The following is a 23,526-nucleotide window of genomic DNA, read 5'->3' as shown; positions in this document are numbered from 1 at the left end:
GAAGCGGTCGACTCATTACGTTCATAGATCGTTTGCTGCGATATCACCGCAACTCTTGATAGCGCACTTGCAGTCCACACTTGCACTTGATGTTTGAGAAGCGGGGGTACAACCCTCAAACCAGCCCTGAAGCTCTAGGTATGACAGGGTAAATTATTACAATTAGCCTCCACATGGAGGAACCTGAAACAACCTTAAATATCTTGCAGATTGAGATCCAGACTATGGCATCACTGGGTGACGTTCTGTTTTACTATGAAATACCGAGTCCGGGTAAGTCTAACCTTGATGCACCATGATTTAACGACATCTTATAACCATGCAAGTAGTATCATCGCCGATTACAAGCACATTAAAATCTTGGAATCTTGTAAGATCTTATACAATACAAATCTGATCATTTACAGTACGCAGTATAGTGTATCCAGAAGAAAACATAAGGCATTAAGACTTGACATTACAAGCATGGCTGACTTGGAGCTCCATTCAAAAAATAAACACAAGTTCAGCTGAGAAATTAAAAAAATGAAAAAAAAACATAAAGAGGTCCATATCACCATGTCTCAGAAGATAAGTTATCAGGATGCTTCAACAGGTAAGAGATGTTGACCAATTTGAGACTCATTCAGAAAGATAGGAAAAGAAAAGGGACCTCTTCATACAACGACTCATGACATTTAAAAGGCCATGACGGCGAACATAGCAGCAACGATGGCACCGAAGCTAATGGTGTTCTGGCCAGCACCGTTGTAGTAAGGGGTGGCAGAAGCACTGGGAGAGGAAGTGCCAGAAGGAACAACGGCACCACTGCCAGCGGGGGTGGTAGTGGGCTTGGTAGGGCGACGAGTCAGAGAGCCAGAGGCGACGATGGTGTTAGTCGCAGCGGGGACAGAGTTGGTCTCGGTCTCGGGGCAGATGGTGGTGGTGATCTCAGTAGACTTGCGGATGGTGGTCCAGGCGGTGGGAGTAGGAGAGGCAGTCTCAGTCTCAGGGCAGATGGTGGTGGTCTCGTTGTCAATGACAGTCACAACGGTGCCAGTGGCAGAAGCCTGAGCAGTGGTCTGGGCGAGAGTAACGGCGCTAGAAGAGGAAGAGACAGTGCCGTCACTGACAATACCGAACTGGGTAGAGTACTGGTACTGGCCGGTAGCCTCAACGACCAGAAGAAGACCGTAGTGGGTGGTCTGGGGGGTCAGGCTAGTGCTGGGAGTCCAGGTGTAAGAGCCAGAGTTGGGGATGTCCTCAGCGATGGCATAGAGAACCTGCATGTCGGTGCTGAGACCTTGGAGGAGGACCAGAGAGATCTTGCCATCGGTGGGGGTGGTGGGGGTCCAGGTAATCTCGAAAGGCTTGCCCTCAGGAACCTGCTGCTGGAGACCGGGAGTGAGAATGGGGTTGCCGGTGGGGTCCTCGCTGTAGTCAGGTGTAGTGTAGGCGGAAGCAAAGGCCACAAGGGCAGAGAAGACAGTAGCGGTGGAGAAACGCATTTTGAAGTTTGGAAGATTTGGATATTCGAATGAATGACTTAGTTGGAGTTTTGTGTAAAAGAGCGAGCCTCAAAGCAAGAACGAGTGACTTTGGGTTGCAAAAGAATGAATGAAAGAGGGTGGGTGTGGGTTGGGAAGAAGAAGAAGAAGAAGAGGAGAAGAAGAGGAAAAGGAAGGAAGGTAAAAGGAGATACAATCGGAAGGTGCCACGGCCAAAGCGTCCCTGAGAAGAGGGACAAAAGTGGAGAGAGACATTTCAGAGCCCCATTCAGGGCCCAAGCCAAGCATGTACAGGACCAACCGGGACTCTTTGGACTGCGGTCATAGTGGGGACATTACATCGAGTACTTTTCCAAGCGAGGTTCTACAAAATGGTGGCTTTTTTGAGGCGCAGTGATACTTAAAATTAGGTGTATACACTGCATTTAAAATGGATGAGTGCGATGAGGTTAGTAAATTACTAGTAAATAGTACATAGTATATTCTACATAGTAAATCCAGACTTCTTCCCCTTAATAAATGAGAAATAACAGATAAATGAAATAAAATAAAATACTAAAGGATCATCAATGCGACGGTATCATATCCTCGTCGGGCCTTACTCGTGGTTTAGCTCGTGTTATGGGTGCAAGAGAACTAGCCCTGGAGGTAAGGGTAAGGCTGTGATAATCCAGACCGAGTATTTTGATTTTTTTTGATTGTGTTCTTAATCTTAAATTCCGAATAATAATAAATCAAAATAATCAAAATAAATCATAATAATAAAAAAAGGATAAATCATAACAACTCCACTATGATCTAGGACTAAGACTCATTCTTCGAGTGGAATGTCAGACTAAAAATGTCCCATACCACGGGGTACCCCTCCTTTCAAGTGAAAAAGAATTCTCATAATGAATGTAAATATAAGAAGCATTTGAGAATGAAATTGCACAATTTATTTATTTCAAGAATGATTCAAGAAGTACAAAGTACTCATAATTTCTCTAATAATGATCAAACTACAGTGATATCAGGATTCAAAGTGGAGTAACCGGAGAATAACCGGGAGCAAATGAGATTATGAGACAAACAGAATCAAGGAAAGAACAACACACAATCTCTCCCTCAATCACCTCAATCACTTCATCCTCGCCCCCAATTTCCACCATTTTCCCCCTCCTGCTAATTACCACCAATGATAATTCATTTCCTGTCAGGTACCCCGAGGACCCTGAATCCCGCAAAACTCTCGCCTTTCAGACTCGGATACATGGCTGAACAAGTATGCACTTGTACTCCGTACAGAACGCCACTTTAAAACGGTGTACGGTGTGGCACATGCGGATGATACCCCCCCCACATCCCACCAGCCCACGAACCCATAACCCATCATGAAGCCAAAAATCGCCGATCCCGTTGGTTCATCGGGGCTGCGATGATCGCGGAAGGGATCAACAGTTGATCAGGGGAGGAAGAAAGACAAACGGGAAAGACAAACGAGAGACAGATTATTTTACAGTTGAACCGAGGATACAGAATTCGTGCAGCCAAGCCTAGTGCGAGCAAGTGTGCGGTTGATTGGATACACCAACGACTAACTTTTCGCTGGGAAATTTGGATTGTCTCAGCGCACCTGGGGAGCCTGATTCGCTAGGGGTTAGCCTTTTTCCTGTTCCTGAACATCCGGTTGTGGGTCCGTGTTGTTTTTGGTGCCCTGAATTTGCCGCTTACACGACCCTGACCCTGAATGAGCCCTGATGTCGTGAGTTCTCATGAGAACAATGGTTGAGTTCTCGCGCTATTGAAGACGGCTCCCTTCGGCAAAATAAAAATCGCCCTCAAAATAGTCACACTTAAGCTGCTTATGGTGGTTTTGCCCCTCTATGGAGTACGGAAAACTCGGGATGTGGATGCTAATAATACTACAGCTCAGAGACCCTATGGGGCTGTCTTAAGTGGTCAGGAGATAAATCTTCTTTTCAGGCTGCCCATCGTGGCTTTTCTGATCTATTCTTTCCAGGATGTGAAAAGGAGAATCTAAATTCATCAGAGCCTACCGGCTATTATTATGTTCTCGGAAAGCCAAGTCCATCGGTCAACACCGATTCATGCGGGGTGGGTTCGAGCCCGGAGAGAAATCGAGCATGAGTGCGAGACTGCTCGTATCTATGCATTTGATGTCATCCAGTTCTACGCCACTTTTTTCTGAGTGCAACCTGTTGCTGCCTAACTAAATTGACATATCCACCAGAGCTACTCGGCCGATGCAGTGGACTTATCTTGCGGGCATGGAACTATGGTCTAGTCCCTCGGGCTTTCTATGACAAGGCCTAGCCTCGGAGCCTTTGTGAGCTCAAGCATGCTTAATAATGAAAACCCTTGTGAGACAGTGTATAGAAGCACGGGCGACCAGGTATGACGACCCGCGAGGCTGATCAGAAACAGTTGCTTATGGTTTATTCTGTCACCATATGCGTCGGACGACATCTTGTCAGCTTATGCTCAGTGCTTCCCTTGATACTTCTTTACTTTGGCTACTAGTATGCTGTGTATCACCTTGGAAGATACATACGAACTTGAAGTAGGCTGGGTAATCTTACTTCCTGCCAGTAGCTCCAGGCTCTATATCTACTAGTCTCTCTCCCTTTAATTGCAATTTCCAAGGTTCTTACTGACATTTCAGGTCCTCAATGAATCAACACATACTATATCAACTGACTTTATCGGAGTCTCCGAGGTTGGGATGAGGTCGTTACACAACCCAGGATGCCTAAATGACTCGAATCACGAGTTTCCAGTACTATCCTGGTAGAGCGCTCATCAGCCACTGGCATCTGGAATGCATTTATTGCAAAACCCTTGCCAATCTTGAAGACAAAATATGAGCCAGGCGCATTTCTTCCAGGCTATATGTACCAATACTCTGTACGAATTTAAGTTTTTATTAGTCCGCTCATTCTATTCAAGTTCATTATCATATTCGAAACACTATTCCGATATTAGTCCATGCCCTTCCACATCTAACACGGTGAACATAATCAAACTAACTTCATTTTTCTCATGAAAACTCGAAGGAAACAGGTGCCAGGTGCTCGGTGAGTCTAAACAACATCAAAGCCGTGAGAAGGCTAACATGATGATCAATTGACGCCAAAATTAGAACCCGTGGAGTAGTGGTGTCTGTGTGATTGAGGCTCAATCCGATTGATTCCGCCGTCAACTTGATTCAAAATGATGGGACACGCAGCCGGCTGGTCGGCAACAAACAACAGTCACAATCACAGAGAGATTGTTATCACGCTAGGAGCTGTACTATCCTCCCTGGGATCAATACTCATGATCCTTCGCTTTTACACATACTTCTACATTATTCGCCACAGGGGAGGTCAGGCTCTGGTTTGGGCTACTCTGAGCTGGGTGAGCAAGTCCTGAATTTACCTTCCGTCTCTTATCCTCTCCAATTTATCATTATTGACATACACTTCATACTAGATCCTTGCCGCTCTAAGTACAGCATTTTACTGCGTTTTCCCATATCATCCGCACTTGACTATTTCCAAAGTCCTCGCAACGACGGCCGATCTACTAGCTTACTGGGCTATGGCGTTCATGAAGCTTGCTATGACAATGTATATCCTTCATATACAAGAGGGGATCTACAAATTGGGAAAGTGGATTTTGCTAGCTGCGTCCGGTTTGAATGTAAGGCACTCTTTCATTTCCCACTGACTGAAACGTTTCAACTATCTCAGAGGACAAATAAGATGACTATTCACCGAGGTGATATAGATAGCAACGGCTATCGGACTGACTTTCATGGGTGTATTGAAATGCCATCCCGGGACGCAGAAGACAGCAATGTGCGCAAAGAGAGAAATATCTGGATCGACCTGGGCAGCAGGTAAATGCAAAATGCATCTATTGATACGAGTGACCCGCTTGCCTAACCGCGTAATTCCGGTCTTCAGCATGGTCCGTAGTTACGGATCTCCTTTTACTCATTTATCCAATGGTGATAATGTGGAATCGCCGAATCTGCACGACGGAAAAGATTTTAATCTGCATCTTGTTAAGCCTAGGTACCATTGGTACTATTGTTTGCTTAACCAATCTGATTGTTTCCATCCTTCATAAAGGTTGGTATTATGTCCCCACCCGCGCAGTGGAATATTGAATCAACTTCAAACTTGGATCATATATTCAGAACATCACTGATTCGCATCTGGTCAAATTACAGGGGGTATGGGCTTAACGCTGGTCCTGAATATAATCGAAATTTGGTCGGTGTTGATTGCTTTATCCGCTGCTCCACTTTGGCCCCTATTCAAGGTCCTGGGTCAAAGTTCAAAGATTTCAGATATATTTGGAACACTAAAGAGGCGGATACTGAGGAAAGGACTAACAACCCATCGAGAACAGAGAAAGGTTAGTTCAGTTTCATCTGATACGATTGTGGAATGTGAGATGCACATGTGAGCATGTCCAACCCAATTTCCAAGTTGGCAGTCGATTGTAGGCAGTGGGTTCCTGAAATGCACATATGCAGGGTCTGCATGTCTATTCCAAGGTTTAAATTATCATTTGGCGGGTCGATGATTGAAATAAATCCAACTAGTACTAGTATATTGATGCCACGACGTGGCAGATTTCAAGTTGAATAGGTGTGGAGTCGATGCGACAACTAGTAATCAATCCAATATCCGCGTCAGCGCTAAAGACCAATTTCAAGTCCATAAGCAACGTGAATCAAGCTCGCTTACGATATCAGACTACCCTAAAATATTGAAAAAGATTGTGAAAGCCACATTGAAGTCATTGCGTGTCATAAATTTCTTATCCCGAAATCCAGTTGGGTATCCATGCCTCTAGTCCCGTCTACCATATTCCTAACATAATAAGTGCATGTGATCAGGCCATCTCAGAATCACGATCTCACTAAGCTCATGCAGTTTCAAAGACAATGAGCCACGGCGCCTGCTAAACAGATCAAAGCGTCACAAAAGTACCGAAGTCACAAACTGCCACCATATTCTATTCACGAGAACTCTCTTTACTCCATCCATGTAACGGTCTTGGTTTGCAGGAACTCGTCATAGCCTGCAATACCTCCAAACCGACCGAAACCACTGCTCTTCCAACCACCATGAGGCAAGACAGGCTCATCATGGATAGTCAGGGCATTGATATGGACAGCACCACTCTCAATCTGCTTAGCAACTCGCAAACCACGGAACAGGTTCTTTGTGTAAACAGAAGCTGTCAGACCATACTCAGTATCATTGGCCAATGCGATGGCCTCATCCTCAGTATCGACAACAATGAGCGAAACGGTCGGACCAAATGACTCGGTCGCGTAGATATCCATCTCCTTCTGGACACCATCAACAATGATAGGACGCATAAGGGTACCGTTAGACTCATTGGCACTAGCATTACCGAAGAGTACGTTCGCGCCACGGAAAACGGCATCCGCAACGAGTTTCTTATTCTTTGTGACAGCGACAGAGTTAACAAGGCCCAGAGCAGGGGCATCCTTGCCGAAAAGCTTTTCCGCAGTCGCGGCAAGCTTGACCTTGAATTCCTCAGCGATGGACTTCTGAACAACAATGCGCTCAGTGGACATGCAGATTTGACCGGACTAGTGGTTGTCAGTGAAAATTCCATTACAAATGGGATATTTTATATGGGGCGAAAACTTACATGCATGAAAGCTCCAAGGGCGCAGTTCATGGCCGCCTTATCAAGATCCGCGTCATCGAGCACAATGGCTGAGGCCTTGCCACCCAACTCAAGTAGCACAGGCTTAATATACTTACCCGCAGTAGACGCAATGATCTTTCCAACGAGGGTGCTACCAGTAAAGTTCACTTTACGAACAGCGGGGTGCGCGATCAAAGCGTTGGTGATAGCGGGGGCGTCAGAAGGCTGGTGGAAAATGACATTCAGACATCCAGCTGGCAGACCAGCTTGGCGGAAGACATCACCCAGAGCCCAGAAGCACTTAGGAGAAAGCTCGGAACCCTTCAGGACGACGGTGTTTCCTGCTGCGAGAGGAATAGCCACAGCGCGTACACCGAGGACAAAAGGTGCGTTCCTATAAAAGTAGGTGGACAAGGTTAGATACATGTTACACAGATCGGAAGTGCAGGAAGGTAATATTGACATCCAAGCCAATAACGAGACCAGACCGAACAAAAAGAATCATGCAGGAAGAATGTGATTGGGATATTTGAGTTCACACTTACCATGGCGCAATTGAAAGAATCACTCCGTATGGCTGCTTGAAGACCATAGCACCCTCCCCCTCCCTGGTGACATTAGGGACAATACCCTCAATCGTGGGGATACGAGCCGCAAAGTCACGAATAAAGTTAACACCCAAGTTGAATGTGTGCTCAGAGAAAGGTCGGCCTGCACCAGTCTCTTCACGCTGGTAAGCGATGAATTCCTCCTTGCGAGCCTCCATGATATCAGCAGCCTTCAGCATGAGATCGCGACGAGCATAGGGCAAGGTCTTAGCCCAAGCTGGGAATGCAGCCTTTGCATTATCAACAGCGCGGATAGCATCCGCCTCGGAGACACCAGCACAGATACTAGACAATTCCCCAGATCCAGGGGCGCGAACCTCGAACTGGATATCCGTGACGACGGACTCACCATTAATGATGAGTGGTGTCACGGGTCTGCAACCGATATCAGACATTGTTGTGGATGAACAGATGCGCTTTTTGATAGAATATAAACTTGAGAAGAATTGAGTATGCGCGATGAATATCCTTGTAGTTTTCTTTGAAGGAAAAGGGTAGGATTTAAGAGTAATGAGGGGTTTGTGTTCTTGTCGAAGTCGGTAAGCTGATCTTGCCTGGTTTGGAGTCAATGGTGGGTGATAAGTGGAGCAATCGATAGTTAACGGAAATCGAGATTTATCTCCGTTCTTCGAGTTCTCTCTTCAATTGTGGGAAATCCGTAAGACCGAGAAATTGGAACTCTGGGGGGAACCAAAATTTAGCTCGACGAATAAGAACTCACACTTAATCTATGTTAATTGCCTTAAACTGCAGCCGAGTGGGGGGAAAGTCCCGAGATCTCAGGAAAAGAAGGATTCATCATTAATCTCACTATGCAAGGGGAAATCTTGCTGACAAAGAAGAGAGTGTGGTCCACCCCTCCGATCCGATGATGACGACGATGCCGAAGAAACTCTGGGACTATTGGAAGATTGTAATGGTGTAAAAACTTGATGGTTTATACGAGATAAAAGGAGATTTCCTAGTTTTGGTCAAAAATATAATGATAAATAAAACAGATGAAACAAAAATAATAAACACCGGCAAATGCAATCTTGTATATATGTCCGAGTCCAAGGTTTAACACCCCAGGCGCCTGAAATGCCATTCCAATACCAGTCCTAATGCCCCAAATTTTCAATTGGCCCAGATCTTCGTTTCAGTGGACGAGTTGTTCTTAGCAAAATCTGCAAAGGGACACGCCGATCGCATTTCAGGAGCAGCCGTGTGAGTGCTAGTTGTTGTATGTCCCGAGCTACCAGAGTGGGTAGTAAGGAAAGAAGGTGCAGTACTGAGCGTTGAAGGCGCAATACTGGGTGCAATACTGGCCTGATCATCATCAAGAGAGCTACCAGAGCTACTGCCAAGGATCCGCTTGCCAGCAAGGAAACCTTCCTTATTTCCAGATCCAAAGCTATACATGGAAATCTCATCACCGAACTCTTCACCATTGCGGACATGCCACTTGGCGAAGAGATCATTTTGGATCCAGATGATCTTGTTCAGAGCACGGACTAGGGCGAGTTTGCGACGCATGCTCAGTTGAGGATGGCACATGAGGGCTTCGATGAAAATATCAGAAATGAAGCCCAGACAGGCACCGATGTGGATGTATTCGATATTGAGCGGAGCTAGACGTTCTTGACCGCAGTGCATCTGGCTGAATTCAGAACATCATTAGTCTATGTTCATACACATTTAGGATGATGGATGTACTTACCCAACCTTGTTCAAGTAGCGCCAAAACTCCATGCTGGTGGGATCTTGGCATAAACGCACAAGATACCAACGCAAGAACATCTTGCGTCGTTTGATTTGGGGGGGTCTCCTCAGTCAGGTACTCGTCATCGGGCTCGGTCTCGTCGACGGTTGTGCGGGTGTGGAATGCCCGGGATGTGATGTCATATTGCAAGAGTTTCTTGTATACCATGTTGACGACAGCGGGAATGAGTTGTTTAAGGTACTTGGCTCCATCTTGAAGAGCCTCGACATCCGCTATAGAAAAATAATAATTAGTATAACATGATACTTGAATAAAGATAGGATTGTATTCATACCATTTGTCCAGTCAAGGAAGTGATGCAAGTACCTGATTCGTTCCTCCAGGTTGACATATAGTCCCTTGCGGTCAATATGCATCGGCTCAAAGCCATCTCCCAAGCCGTAATCGTGAGGCATGATGTAATGTAAGGAAGTTTTGAGAAAAAAAAAATAAGTTAAAGACTTCTTTCCAGAAGAGTCAGACGCGAAAGGGTATATAAGATATGAAAGTAGAGAGAGAGAGTGAGAAAAAAAAAACCGGGGCGCCTCGTGGCTATCGCATGACCTGGATGATGCAAGATCTTTATACCTTTAACCTTCTCTCTCTCGATTTCTTTCTCTCGAAAAAAACTTGAACCACACTGGGCCGTCATGGGTCCGATCCGATCCTGGCACACGACAGTGGGACAGATGTACATCGTACACTAAAAGGGGGCCCCTAACAAGTACAGGTGGAGAAGAGCTCTTACCCAGAATAGTTAAAGGGACCCCATCTACGACGACAACTCATCTCCAGATGGAGGAGACAGGTCAATGTTTGGGTCATCGAATCACACCACCCACAAATCCTGGCAGCTTATTCCGGGGGGGTATGGAAAGAACAAGGCATCAGGTGTGGGCTGATCCCTATAATCTCCTCCACCCGTCCTCCACTACGGCGTACCAGAGTTGGAAAAGTCCATCGACCGCCATTCCTGTGGACAAAGTTCGAAGGCTTCAAGTTTTGAAACAAAATATCATACACGTGGGATACAAACGCGGAGATCTTACACTGATCAAGTCCGAAAAACTAAAGATACGAATCAGATCAATCGAATTAATCAATTTAATCAATTGACAACCCTTTACGCTTTGATCTCATGTTCAAGTTTCTTCGGGTGTTCTTTACTAGGCACAACGCCACAGAGAATTAAGTGTCCCACTAGAACTGGATCCCAGTGGAAAATCCAAACTCAAATTCTTTATGCACAAAGCAGATCCCGGTGCAGAATGTGCAGAATATGTAAGAAGAAGTTCAAATGAACTCCGCTGTGGTCCCAACGGCTTCCAACCGAAACGAAGTTCCCATCAAGTTCCACTTATACTCGGAGCCGACGGCCCGGCGCGGGTTTTTGTTTATAAGGGAGGTACTATTTTGGTTTTCCGATTCATTTACGGAGAAGTAAATGGAGTAAATGGAGAAAACGGAGTAAATATGATGGAAAGGAACTCCGAATTTACCCTGAGAAAGATGGGGGCAAAAAAAAGGCATACCTGATAACTATAACCCGTGGACTCCGTACGACATAACATGTCAGTCCCATATAATTATTCCTCTCAACCAATCCCAGAGCAGTTGAAACGTCAGAAAAACGCCTTTGCCGCTTAGGCCTCCCGATAAAGCCTAAGTAAACTATTGAAGAAATGGCTTCCAGAAAAAACGCCGAACGGTTGGCATTGTCATGGAGGTGGGTCTCTCTCTCATGGGTAAAAATTGGAAAAATCTAAACATACATCACACATCACAAGGCCGCAACGAACTAATTTAGTATGAATGGAGTATTTAAGATTGAAGTAAACGGAGAGCATCCGCATTACCCAATATCTTCAATATTTAGAGCCAATCGATCGATCTTTGAACCGTGTGATGGCGTGGCCTGATCCGAAATCCGGGTGGATTCGTCGGAATCATTGCCTGATCAAACGGCTGATTTCCGGTTGGACGCGAAGTCATAGTGAAAATTTTTTAACAAAAAGGGGGAAAAGGGGACCCCATTTTGTTTATTTTTTTTTTTCCTTTTAATTTTTTTTTTTTACTTCAATTCTACTCATCCTTGGTAGATGTATCAAAAAAGTTGGTTTTTGATATCCGTCACCGCATTTTAACTACCCCTGTCACTTAACCTGACACACGCTACTCTCATTTCTAAACAGCCGCGTTAGACGATCACTAATGCCTGCGATGATCAATCAGAAAATATTGGTCTAGAGGCATTCTGAATTTAGGAATTGCTAATCTGCCCCGCGTTCCCATATTCCGACAACGGCTTGGTCAATGGATTTACCGTGCCAAGCTATCATATTGAGTTTTTGTCTTATTGTCTATACGAAATGACAGCTGCAGCCTTCCGTGCATGACTTCCCCGGAAAAAGGAGAATGAACCAATTGAAGTTGAAGATATCAAGGTTACAGTGCACATGTCCCCCTATGTGTGATATCATACGCCACATTGTCATTTTTGTGATCTGTCTATCACATATTTCAAAACTCTGAACAGTTTCATAATTCTTAAAAAGGAAATATAAGTGGCAAATAGGGTAAATGCTGCACTCAAGTGCTTGAGCTATCAGGATCTAGAACTGAATTTCGTCATAGCTCTATGAATATTGACCGAGGTACTCATCTAGGGAGTATCCTCGTCACCTTCAGGCCGCTCGGCTAATCCGAGTCCACCACACCGCTTATGAAGCAGTCATAGTCTTATTAGTTCTGGCCGCTGCGGCATCATACAGGCCCTGGATATCTGCTTTCCATTGGTCCTCGTCAACACGGGATAGACGGCGGTCGTAGGTCATGAGTCCATTGACTTCACCCTCGACATCGGTGGTCTGTGTCCATACACCGCCACTGCAAGCGTAGAGACGAACTTGGTTCTGTAGTTCGCTTAGGAGCACGTGGCTGCGATAGTTCCAAGCCTCAAGGCTCAAATCGAGCTCGTAAGTTTGGTTGATGCTGTTGATAGCGGCTTGGTCGTTCCAAAGACTGTGAATCTATTTAGAGAGTAGTTCGATGAGATAAGACTTTGTCATCGGTACTCACTGCTCGATCGAGACATTATTACCGATTCCACCAAATTCCCCCTGGAATCCGATCCGTGTGTCATCATAGGGGCTTGAAGCGGTGGAGTAAAAGGGTGTGCCACATTGCGGGTCGGAATAATGGTGGTTGTCCTATCAAGAATCAGCAAAACTAATCCTAATTTCCTTTTTTTCACCGCATGCTGTATACGAGTACGTACGCTGAAATCACCGGCGCCGTGATCATACCAACCTGTGGTTGAATCAATCAACCGGGTTGGATCCAACTGCCGGACCAGCTCGGTAAGTTCGAATTCAGGGTAGTAACTAGTGATTTGACCCCACCCTTCGTTGTAAATAATCTGAGATATAGTTAGAAAATGCTATTTGAAATCATTGATACCACCATCGTGTCGCTATCACTTACCCAGGCCGCAATACTAGGGAAGCTCTTATGCTGGTTGATCAAGCTCTCCAATTGGCGTGTAAACTCAGCCTGCTGCGCTTCATCGGGAAGAAGGGTCTCCGAACCGCAGTTAGGCAGGGCCTTGCTCTGCAGAGGTCGCATAGCAGGCATATCCTGGATAACAAGGAGACCTAGCTCGTCACAGGCGCGGTAGAATAAGTCATTCTCAACTTTAATCTATAGCTTGTCAGAACCAAAACAAGCACTATAGAACTTGAAGCACTCACATGCTTTCGAACCATGTTGAAACCAAGTCCCTTCAACATTTCCAGGTCATATACCATTGCCTCCTTGGTAGGTGGCGTATAGATACCATCTGGCCAGAATCCCTGGTCTAGAGTACCGAACATGAAAATGAATTCACCGTTCAACAATGGTCGAACAACGCCGTCGACCGTACCCTTGGCGATAGTGCGGAATCCAGTATAACTCTGGACTTTGTCCTTACCCAAAGTGACCGTGATATTGTACAGCTTAGGCGAATCCGGCGACCACAAACTGGGAGAGTTGACCTTGAACTGGAATGGTTGATTAGTCGGTCCTCTGTGAGTGGCGACGACATTATCGCCATCTTTCACGACAACAAGAGCGCTGCTGGTAGTGTTTGCAGCGGAGGTGTGCACGGTCATGTTGAGTTGACCATCCATATTTCCATCAATATCAAGCTGTGACACATGATTTGTGGACACAGGCTCGATCCAGACACTTTGCCAGATTCCACTACAGGGAGTGTAGAAAATGTGACTCGGACGAAGAGTTTGTTTTCCAATTGGAATCACATAGTCACCATCGTCAGTGGGGTCATGGACAAACACAAGTCTATAATTCAAGTCAGTTTGATACTTTTCTTTCCGAGGCGGAACACTACTTACAACTCATTCTCTTGTCCAGCCTTCAGGAATCGAGTAACGTCTAGCGAGAATCGGAAATATCCGCCGCGATGAAAACCGGCTTTCTTACCGTTGACAAACACAGTGGCTTCATAATCGACTGCACCAAAATTCAACAGGATATCCTGACCATTCCAGTCGGATGGCACCTTGAATGAAGTCGAGAACCATGAGTACAAAGTATAACTTCCTTGAATACCTGGAGAAAACAATCAGTTAATACGGAAAAAATAGAATACCTATGGTATGCCCACCAGATAAGGCGCTCTCCAAGCAAGACGGAATAAGAACTTCCTGCGCAAGGTCCTGACCAAATGGTGGACTCTGAACAGCATCCAGACTTGAAGCATTCTGATACTGCCACACGCCATTCAAATTTTGCCACTGGGCCCGCTGCAACTGTGGTCGTGGATACTCAGGCCATGGATCCGTGCCCACTTTATCCGTCCAAGGCGTTGTCAATGGCGGTTCCTTAGGAGCGTACCCAGCAGCACGAGGGTGCTTAACAGGTGCTTGTCTATTATCGCTTCCAGGATATGCGAGGCCAGTGCCTACCAGCAAAGAGAATATAGTATTCCGCAAGAGACGCATCATAAATGAGCCTCACCAGGCGACCAACAAAAATACTAATCGGAATTTATATACGTCGAACCCAGACTCTTCAGAAACGACTTTAGTTCTGGCACATCCCTGGCTTTATGTACAATCCTCCATAATGGATCCCGGACCCTTAGAGGACCGAAATACCGACAGGTGAGACCATGCTTTTCTTGGTATAGCATAGGAATGGAAAAGGGGACCCCCCAAGGCTGCGGACTATTATCGGGGCTCTTAGTGGTATGTGCCATAGCACTGCCCTTTCTTACGCGCGACATAATCCCCACATGAAGCCAATGAACCCCGCAAAAGTGCATAAGACAGTGCATCCCGCGTAATAACAGAGATGTTTGGAGTTGGGCCGATGGTAGGGAGGATCGGCCGCTGCTTGGCGGTTTCGGTGGAGTAAATGCCCAGACTAGGGATATCCCAATTGGAATTGGCCGATTAAGACCGCGTTACGATGGCTATGTGGGGGATAAATTGCGGGGATCATTATGGTTCTGTTGAAACGAAAGAGATGAGATGTTATGATGAAGAGTAAGTGGAAGCGTGGAGTCATAGATCGAGTGTTATACTACTGGTTCACAGCGGAACCAGATTTCCAGCCAGGGGACAGCGAATGACAAGTTTCCGAGCTGCAGTCAAACTCAAATTGTCATCAATACTCGGCAATATGACATCCGAGAAGCAGAGTCCTGCATATACTCGTGCTCTTTGCCGATGTGTCTTTCCTGGAGAGTCATGGACTACTCCGTACTGACACTTGCATACATATTATGATTCAAGACATCGTAGATCGTGATGACAATCCCTGTACTTCGTAGTACGGAGTCAGACCCGATCTAGCTTCCGCAGCCCATATCCGAATCCTCCAAGACCATCGGCATGTTATCCGGTGAGACGACTTGCACCAAGTCCCTTGCAGACGCACGGATCTCCTCCACAACGACTCGGAATTCCACGCTTCAGGGTCCAACTGCAGGGTTTCCACGAGTAGTGAGCAGCTTTGCACGGACGTAGCAATTCAGGGTCTCATTCAGATCGTACTCCAACCTCGTACAAGTATACAAGCGGTCAAGAATTAATAAGAGTACGGAGTACGAAAGGGCTTAGTGCTTTCCCCTCATCGGACTTGGCGTGTCGATCGGTCGCAGGTGATTGGATTGTTGGAAGTATGACTCCGCATCTCCGCTGATATTGAACTGATTCCCTATTTGGTGTCGGAGTTTATTCTTCTCGATGCACGGAAGGTGGGGGGGGGGATGTGAAGATGAGTAAGATATTTGGGGTCATTGTGTGGTGGTGGTGGTGAAGAAACATTAAGTGAAAGTTGGGTTACGTGTAGTCATCCACTTGCCAGCTGCTGGGACTATACTGAAGGCCTATTCTATATGATATGGGTTTTAAGTGATTACATGGTATGTTCTAATTTCAATGTTTAAGTGAGATGTTTATATCTCAATGTTTACACATGGATTAAGAGAAAAGTGACTTGGGCCGAAATTGAGTTCATCGAAAGAGATAATTGCTATCAGTTGCATCCACCTAGGTGGAATGCAAACTCCACCAAATCTCCTCCCACTGACAGTGTTTGTGTTTTTTTTTTGTTTTCTTTTTTTGTTTTTTTTGTTTTTTTTGTTTTTTTTTTATTTTGTTTTTCGAAATTTTCTGTCGGCCGTATTGAATTGGAACCCTCAGTTCATGAGGGTCCAGAAAAAAATGAACTTGCCCCTTCACCTGAGGCTGAATGTGGCCCGGGGCTGGTGCCTATCAAAGGGCTGGGCGCGACCCCACCGGCTGCCCCGTGCCGGGTACATAGGCAGCGCCGTTCGGTGATTGGGTCGGTGAACCACACCGCGCCATCATAGTAGCACATTGTCTCGTCCACGACCTCGGACACTCTCGCGGATATGTCCTTGGCAAATCCAGCGTGCCATTCGATCATGTACTCGAAGCGGAAGGGACGGTGGGTGAGATACCCCTTCAGGCACGCGTCGATAATCAGACGCCGAATAGGGTCACTGCTGGGGAGCCACATGGCTTGGACAACGTGCGCCGAGATCAAATGCTTTGTGTTGATCTCTTCTTGAAAGGTGTTAAATCGAGCGACATAACCAGGATCGAGGTCATCCAAGGCATGGTCGTCGTTCATATCACGGCTAACAGAGGCATTGCCGTCGTCGCCGGCCTGGTGGACATCATCGCCATCGTGAGCAGCATCGTTATCATGAGCAGCATCGTTATCGTGAGCAGCATTGTTATCGTGAGCAGCATTGCTATCGTGAGCAGCATCGTTATCGTGAGCGTCATCGTTATCGTGAGCGTCATCGCTATCGTGAGCATCATCGGTGTTGTCATCAGTATCTTGGGTCTCAGTGTCATCATTGCCGTTAGATTCATTGGAGGTCTGATTATTCTCCAGGCCTACCGACGCGGCGGCTCGGGCAATGCACGGGACAGCATGGTTTCTCAAAATGACGCGAACATTATTGGCAATCACGCGACTGAATTGAGGACAAGTGATCATGTCCGCAAAACGGGCCAGGGAAATCAGAATTGTCATGCGCTCAGTGATGGGGATGTCGGATCCATCAGGCTGGCCATCATATTCAATTCGTTCGGTGAAGATCCAGCGCAAGAACATGACAAAGTTGGTTGGAGTGACGACGCCTGGAATAAGTTCCAACTTGGCAGTGCCACTTTCAGCTTCAGGGAAATTGCTCCCGAACATGCCTCGGAAAAATTGAGACTTTTCCATAAGAAGGGCCACAGGAACATTGAACTGATTCTCGGGAGATCCAATCTCGATGGTCACAGTTCCTGGACCGGAGGCTCTGAAGTAGTTCTCCATGGTGATTGGCAGGCGTCGTGAAAGGGAAGAGAGATTGTGAAAGTCGGAAGAGATGGAATGGTCAGGGTGCTATCCAGATAAAGATCCAATACGATTCAATCGCAACTGCAAGAGATTGGTCCTTGCAAGTGTCGTGAAAGGATAGAGAGATTGTGAAAGTCGGAAGAGATGGAATGGTCAAGGTGCTGTCCTGATGAAGATCCAATACGATCCAATCGCAGCTGCAAGAATTGGCTCCCTTATGGCAAGATTATGAGCTCCGGGGTCTTGCTCTGGGGAGCAAAATTGGCCCGGAGTTCAAATCTGCCTATTTGGGGATGGAAAAGGTCAATTCTTGATGGAATTTGATGAAATGATGATAGAAATGATGGTTGGAGGATGGAGAGGATGAAGAGGATGAGGAGAGGTGAGAAGAGAAGAAGGGAAAATGGGGAGGTGAGAAATTGACTATTCATGGCAGTATCGCTGTCACGAGATGGAGCGTTTCCTAAAAGCGTTGGCGGTCGCGAGCTCAAGGAAAATCAAAAATTGGATTGCAGTTGAGACGAAAAAAAATAGGGTGAGATGCGATGAATGGGCTCACTTGTCCTCTCAACTCCAGCCCCAACCCCAACTAAAAAACATATCTACCACTTTTATATTAACATTAGATCCAGGAGAAATAGTGATTATAGAAGAAAATATTATTCTATTATTTTATTCATCAAGATCTACGTTTTTGAGGGATTTCAAGTTCTAATAATAAACAAATTAGGGCTGATATCAAAAAAAATGTAGGAACCCGTTTTTGAGACCCGCTTTTTGTAACTTAATTTTTTAAGCCTCATTCCGAGGTCCTAATTTTTAAATCCGTCAATTTTTAAATATTTATCTTCTTAATTTTGAAAAATAACCTGCAAGTGGCTGAGAATTCAAATTTAGTTTTCCAGAAATGTGGTTTTTGGGTGTGTGATTTTTAGAGATTTAATGTTAGTTTTTCTCCCCGCCTTGGGGGGGTTTTTTCGACCGCTTTGATGCATCATGATTCCAGGGAAGTTTTCTCAGTTCGATCATCATGATATAATCAATAAATTTATGTGCTAAAAACTGACATGAAGTCAAGTGGATATGATAATAGAAACAAGCATTTGAATATAGTAGGAATTATTTAACAAGATCCAGACCTCGGAAGATCATAACGATCAAACCAAGAGGATCATTAAAAATGAGCGACATGCTTTATACATTTTATTAACATTAAAACATCGATCCAAAGTCCTCCAGTCCTTCCAAAACTTCAAAGACTCAGGTTTAACCCTTGAAGAGCCCTTTAAGCAGGGACACCATTCAGCACTGAACCATAGCTCTTCATGGTCCAGTTTCCGAAGCAAGCATAGTTATACTCGGCATCAGCCACACTCTTCTTCTGGACCTCCAAGAAAGTAGACAGCTCACACCAACCATCCTCGCGGTACTCGCAAGCCTCAAAGCTGGAGTGCAGAGGAATGGTACGCTGGTTCTGAATAAAGTGCACATAAAGGGTCTCTCCGGTTCCAGAGATGTAGTCACCAGACTTGGTCTGCTTGGAGGAACGCTTGGTGGAGACCTGGTGGGGTGTCCTGATGATTTCAATGTTCAGACGACCACCAAAGGGGACCAACTTGGCAGTCGAGAACTGCTGGTTCTTCTTCGGCCCAGTAAGGGGCAGGAAATCGTTGAATTGGGTAAGGCCAAATGCAGTCAAGATGGAGATAATGTTTGCATCGTGAGTGAACTCAAAGTACAGGGTCTGGTTAAGAGGGAAAGTCACGGGGTTGGTGTCGAGAGTCATGTTGCAACCGGTCTGGTTGGCAGGAATGTCGACATAGTGGCCTTCAACGCGAGAGAGGAACTCCTCAACCCAGTAGATACCCTGTGCACGACCGGTAGGACTGAGGAAACCAGACATAGCGGCGAACTCAATATCCATCAGGTACTGATAGCCCTCCCAGTCCTCATAGTTAAACAGCTCACAGAAGGGGCTGTAGCCAACACTGATAGTCTCATAAGGACACAGGCTCTGAGCATGGAAAGTGTCAGTGAAAGTCCAGTCATACGATCCAGCCATAGTCTTAAACTGAGCGGTCCTGTTAGCCAAGTATGTTTCCTCCCAAGTGCCAACAGGAATCTCGATCGACTCTTCCAGGGTTGTTAACTCATTGGTGCACGCGTAGTCACCAGTGACAGTAGGATCAATAGTGGCGAGAATGTTGGCATGGTCACGCCATCCAAGACCGAAGAAACCGGCCAAGAAGTTCTCACAACTCTCCAGCATGCGAGACTGCAAAGTAGTACGAGCCACAATCTTGGTGTTGTTCTGGTAGAGGTGGCCATAGTTATAGTAGTTAAGAACACCACTGTCAAAGAGTTCCTGGCGACCGACAGGGACAAGAATTTCCTCACCCAGGTTGTAGGTCCAGTCATTCAGGAACTCCAGCTTTCCGGTGAAGCCAGTTCCATTCTTGGAGGCCTTGGCAATATCTGCTGCCCAAGAGCTGAGGCCCTCAGAGGCAGATGGGTAGCGAGAACCATGACGGTGCAGCAGGTGCATTTGGGTAATGTTGGCACCCTTGGGAAGGGGGTACTCGTCGACTCCGAAGCCGTCTTCTGGAGAGAAGTAGGGGCTGTAGCGGGAAAGAAATGAATTAGCTCTCAGAGTAATTAAGGCAGATATACTCCTCACACTCACCACTGATCACCCATCAGGTGGAAGATATTTCGACCCTTGGCTCCATTGATGGGCTCCGATGTCTCTAGCGGAGCGTTAGGGACATAGGTAGCCTGTCCAAAGGGAGCTGGGTTGGTCTGTGCCAGGAAAGGCGCAGCACCAGTCTCAATGGTACCTGGTAAAGATGTTAGTTGAAATTGCTGGAACACTCTGACTATCTTACTGACCAGCATAGTTGTCTGGCGAGGTTTGAAACCAGTTAGGCTGAGTCTTGGACGCGGCGCGTTGTTGAATTGCACCGGCCTGGACGGCCGAGGCCATAGCCAGGGAGATCAAAACAGTCTTGAGTTCAGCCATTATTGTAGGGTCAATTGACTCGTCTTCAAGTTAGCACGATACCTAGCATGATTTTGCAGCGGCGACATGCTTTTATAGGGCATTTCAGCAATGGAATAAACCTGAAGACTCTGCCGAAATTTCCCATTGATTGAAGCAGTGGCAGATTCGCGGTGTGAGGGCAGCTACCGGTATATCGGAGCAAGAAAAGCCGAATAATTAACACTCCGATCAAGCTGCAATCATAGTTGAGTAGTTCACCACGTGCTAGATAAACAATCTTACCACTGGGGCTCCCCGTGGGGACAGGACCAACCATGTTGGCTCATTACCACAAGCGAGTGACTAGCGCCCGCGCCATCCGTACCTGATGCTCTATGCATCTGCACCTCTCGTATCCGAGTCCGTATGCGCATTCGTGATCTTTTAAATGCTATCATTCCTGTTCTCAACGGGAAATACCGCCAGGACTTTCCAAAATTGACAGCACTTACACAATAGGAGCTTAGTGGGATGTACATATGGTCGGACTTAGTTCTGAAGCATAGAAAAGCTTGAATTCAAACATTCCAGAACATTGAAAGACGCGTCATAAATCAGCCCTGGAGATAGATTCGTGGACCTTTGAGACCTGGAAAAATGAGAATACTACCAGCACTGAGTAGAATATAGTAGAAGCAACTGAGAATTCAACTACCATTGACCTAGTAGGCTAGGATGTCAAGGCGGACCACTAGTGTGACGAATCGAGGGACTTCAACATTCGAAATGTTGAAATTACTAGGTAGCACCCAGATCCGAGTCATTTAATTAGTCTCGTTGATGTCGTACTCGTATCATGATGTAGGTAAGCATCATAACCTGACCTCAGGGTCGTTCAACAACCTCAACAACTTCAGTGGAATATTGACCCCTCTAATTAGGGGAAAACCGAATTTTTTCTTCAATAGCTTGGAATTTCCATCAACTTGTATTCCTCCATCGGCAAATATTACCTTTGAATATTCAAAGTGGTGACACTACTGATCTAGCATTATGATATTATGAGACTCTGAGTTTAACATTTGAAGAGACGCAATAGGCTAGATGAGCGGTCGATCGCACGTGCGATCAATTAAAGTCAAATCATATACGATACTACCGTACTACTACTTGCTAACTAGAGAACCACCACCGGGACGAACCCGTCTAGTGGTTTCGGTTAACCCCTTCTTTCTCTCCACTATCCCGTAGTACATCCAAATGTCCAATTTCCCCTGTGGCTTGCAGATGTTTCTCTCAGGGTACTATATAGTATGCACGCTAGCTTTCTTCAAATGTTAACTAGAATGTTCAAGTTTCAAGTCGCAACCATCAGCACGGCCCAATATCCTCAAGCTTGAAGCTCAAACCACGGAATGTCTCCAAGGTTTCTGGCTGTGCGTGCATATGTGGGTGGGCCATCTTGAGTCGCATCCATATCTTTCTCATCATTCAAAGCCTTGGAATGGATGATTGGTCTTACCTAGGTATGAATTTATTGCCAAGGTATACATAGGTATTAGTAATTTTTAGATCGTGTGGCCGTTATAGATTGGACCACTACTACCTATGCTTTCGTAGTAGGTAATAGCTCTCGATATCATGATGCCCAATAAAACTCCGAGTCTTACTCTCCCATGCTTTCCTACATATATTTTTTCCCTCACTTCGCGGGCCTCTCCCAATAGTAATTTGGAAATGGGCATCTAGAAGAAACTTGAAATGAAAACGTATATGTGCATACATATTCTTCAAATGTTCAAGTTGCTTGGTGGGGTCACTGTCACGGTACGATAGAAGACTGCCAGTGTGTCCAACGCGGCGGGCACACATGCATGTGCAGACGTGGGTATACCCAGGTGCCCGTGGACTACACCTATATTACATACCTAGTAGTAGCCTCCAGGCTTCCATGGTTCCAAGGTTGGAACCATGATAAAGCCCTGGAGGTACACATGTAGTCGTACTAGTGGACCGAGACAGCTTGAACCCTGGAACATTTGAAACTTGGACATTGAAGTTTTGGTGAAAATTTCCTCCAGGACTCATCATGCCGAGCTAACATGTGAACTATATTTCGAGTCCCAGCACTTCCAAGTTGAGCTTCATGATTCCATTCCAAGGTTTGCTCAATATTTCCAGCTTTAGAAGGTTACTATATCAAGTCATGAACTTCCAATGTTGAACTTGAAGTTCCAACATTGATTTGAAAAGGTCAAGTTTCTGTCACAGTCTAGTTGAATATCAACACTGTTAGCCATTTGATTCTAACTTGAAGTCAGTCTATTTACACATGGATCAGTTCAAATACTCTCTCAGGCTATCATGAACTCAGGATTCAAGCCTGAGGCCTTAGACTGCACTTGTGTTTTGAAACGTTGGATCAGAGGATCTCGGGAATGATCCATCGTTCAACCATTCTTCGTATTTTTGCGGGGCCTATTTCATCGTTGCGAGTGGCGGAAAATGAAAATAAACTTTCAAGGATTGATTACTCAAGTGCTCCCACATGCACATGTGCAGTCCTGTAAACATCCCGAGTTGAAAGACACTAGTACTACTAGTAACTATGCACATGTGAATGGTGACTGGCACTGGCATCCGGATATACAGCCCTGAAGCGCGGTCACTGGTCGCTTCAATGTTCTATAAAGTTCCGACTTATCCCCGGCATTGTGGAGTGAAACCGTATATATCAATAAACCAATCTCAAGTTACTTTCTTAAAGTTGTGTATTCAAGTTGTTGCCCAGGCAGAATCAGCATTACGGTCGGCATCCTTTGAAGATGGGGGAATGTTCTCGGGCACCGTATACATGAATGTGTCACAATCTGAAGAATCTGTAGAAGAAGAATAGGAGAATATTGCCGATCGGGGTTGAGAGCCTTAGAAGGCCCAGGCTTATACTCCGCACTGAATCAGGGTTTGCGGGGAAGAGTGGGCCTTACCAAAGTTACTCAATTGAGTCAATTCTTCAGGCTTATATTGATGTTCTGCCTGATTTTTGCACTTTTTGCCTGAGATCGAGACTGGCAGAAAATAAAAAACATGAATTACCATAACATAGATATTCATGGCTATATCAACCAATCATCTTAGAAA

General features: G+C 45.7%; 7 protein-coding genes across 7 annotated transcripts; 1 reads left to right on the top strand and 6 right to left on the bottom strand.

Annotated features, from left to right (window-relative positions):
- Nucleotides 1–677: 677 nt before the first annotated feature.
- On the bottom strand, nucleotides 678–1,487 carry N7483_010980 (GPI anchored serine-threonine rich protein; the record flags this gene model as incomplete). The annotated part of the gene is made up of 1 exon (XM_057094407.1): nucleotides 678–1,487. One exon carries the CDS (start codon nucleotides 1,485–1,487, stop codon nucleotides 678–680), a length of 810 nt encoding a protein of 269 aa, XP_056940378.1.
- A 3,213-nt stretch (nucleotides 1,488–4,700) lies between these two features.
- N7483_010979 (uncharacterized protein) lies at nucleotides 4,701–5,374 on the top strand (the record flags this gene model as incomplete). Its single annotated transcript, XM_057094406.1, has 3 exons — nucleotides 4,701–4,886; nucleotides 4,962–5,171; nucleotides 5,222–5,374. The coding sequence occupies 3 exons, from the start codon at nucleotides 4,701–4,703 to the stop codon at nucleotides 5,372–5,374; spliced, it is 549 nt and encodes a 182-aa protein (XP_056940377.1).
- A 1,145-nt stretch (nucleotides 5,375–6,519) lies between these two features.
- On the bottom strand, nucleotides 6,520–8,172 carry N7483_010978 (aldehyde dehydrogenase; the record flags this gene model as incomplete). The annotated part of the gene is made up of 3 exons (XM_057094405.1): nucleotides 6,520–7,107; nucleotides 7,170–7,563; nucleotides 7,715–8,172. The coding sequence occupies 3 exons, from the start codon at nucleotides 8,170–8,172 to the stop codon at nucleotides 6,520–6,522; spliced, it is 1,440 nt and encodes a 479-aa protein (XP_056940376.1).
- A 721-nt stretch (nucleotides 8,173–8,893) lies between these two features.
- Nucleotides 8,894–9,934, bottom strand: N7483_010977 (protoglobin family protein; the record flags this gene model as incomplete). The annotated part of the gene is made up of 4 exons (XM_057094404.1): nucleotides 8,894–9,416; nucleotides 9,477–9,481; nucleotides 9,543–9,751; nucleotides 9,814–9,934. 4 exons carry the CDS (start codon nucleotides 9,932–9,934, stop codon nucleotides 8,894–8,896), a joined length of 858 nt encoding a protein of 285 aa, XP_056940375.1.
- Nucleotides 9,935–12,238: 2,304 nt separating this feature from the next.
- Nucleotides 12,239–14,521, bottom strand: N7483_010976 (putative hydrolase; the record flags this gene model as incomplete). Its single annotated transcript, XM_057094403.1, has 7 exons — nucleotides 12,239–12,539; nucleotides 12,597–12,727; nucleotides 12,796–12,936; nucleotides 13,002–13,217; nucleotides 13,268–13,859; nucleotides 13,913–14,129; nucleotides 14,170–14,521. The coding sequence occupies 7 exons, from the start codon at nucleotides 14,519–14,521 to the stop codon at nucleotides 12,239–12,241; spliced, it is 1,950 nt and encodes a 649-aa protein (XP_056940374.1).
- Nucleotides 14,522–16,229: 1,708 nt separating this feature from the next.
- N7483_010975 (BTB/POZ domain-containing protein) lies at nucleotides 16,230–17,381 on the bottom strand (the record flags this gene model as incomplete). The annotated part of the gene is made up of 1 exon (XM_057094402.1): nucleotides 16,230–17,381. One exon carries the CDS (start codon nucleotides 17,379–17,381, stop codon nucleotides 16,230–16,232), a length of 1,152 nt encoding a protein of 383 aa, XP_056940373.1.
- A 1,309-nt stretch (nucleotides 17,382–18,690) lies between these two features.
- On the bottom strand, nucleotides 18,691–20,424 carry N7483_010974 (histidine phosphatase family protein; the record flags this gene model as incomplete). The annotated part of the gene is made up of 3 exons (XM_057094401.1): nucleotides 18,691–20,023; nucleotides 20,089–20,242; nucleotides 20,295–20,424. 3 exons carry the CDS (start codon nucleotides 20,422–20,424, stop codon nucleotides 18,691–18,693), a joined length of 1,617 nt encoding a protein of 538 aa, XP_056940372.1.
- Between the last annotated feature and the right edge of the window lie 3,102 nt (nucleotides 20,425–23,526).

Source organism: Penicillium malachiteum, assembly GCF_028827825.1.
Source record: "Penicillium malachiteum strain IBT 17515 chromosome Unknown utg000005l:1.0-9002435.0:326005.0-9005861.0, whole genome shotgun sequence".
Classification (NCBI taxonomy): Eukaryota; Fungi; Ascomycota; class Eurotiomycetes; order Eurotiales; family Aspergillaceae; genus Penicillium; species Penicillium malachiteum.
The sequence above is the reverse complement of the archived record's forward strand: the minus strand, read 5'-3'. Positions and strand labels throughout refer to the sequence as shown.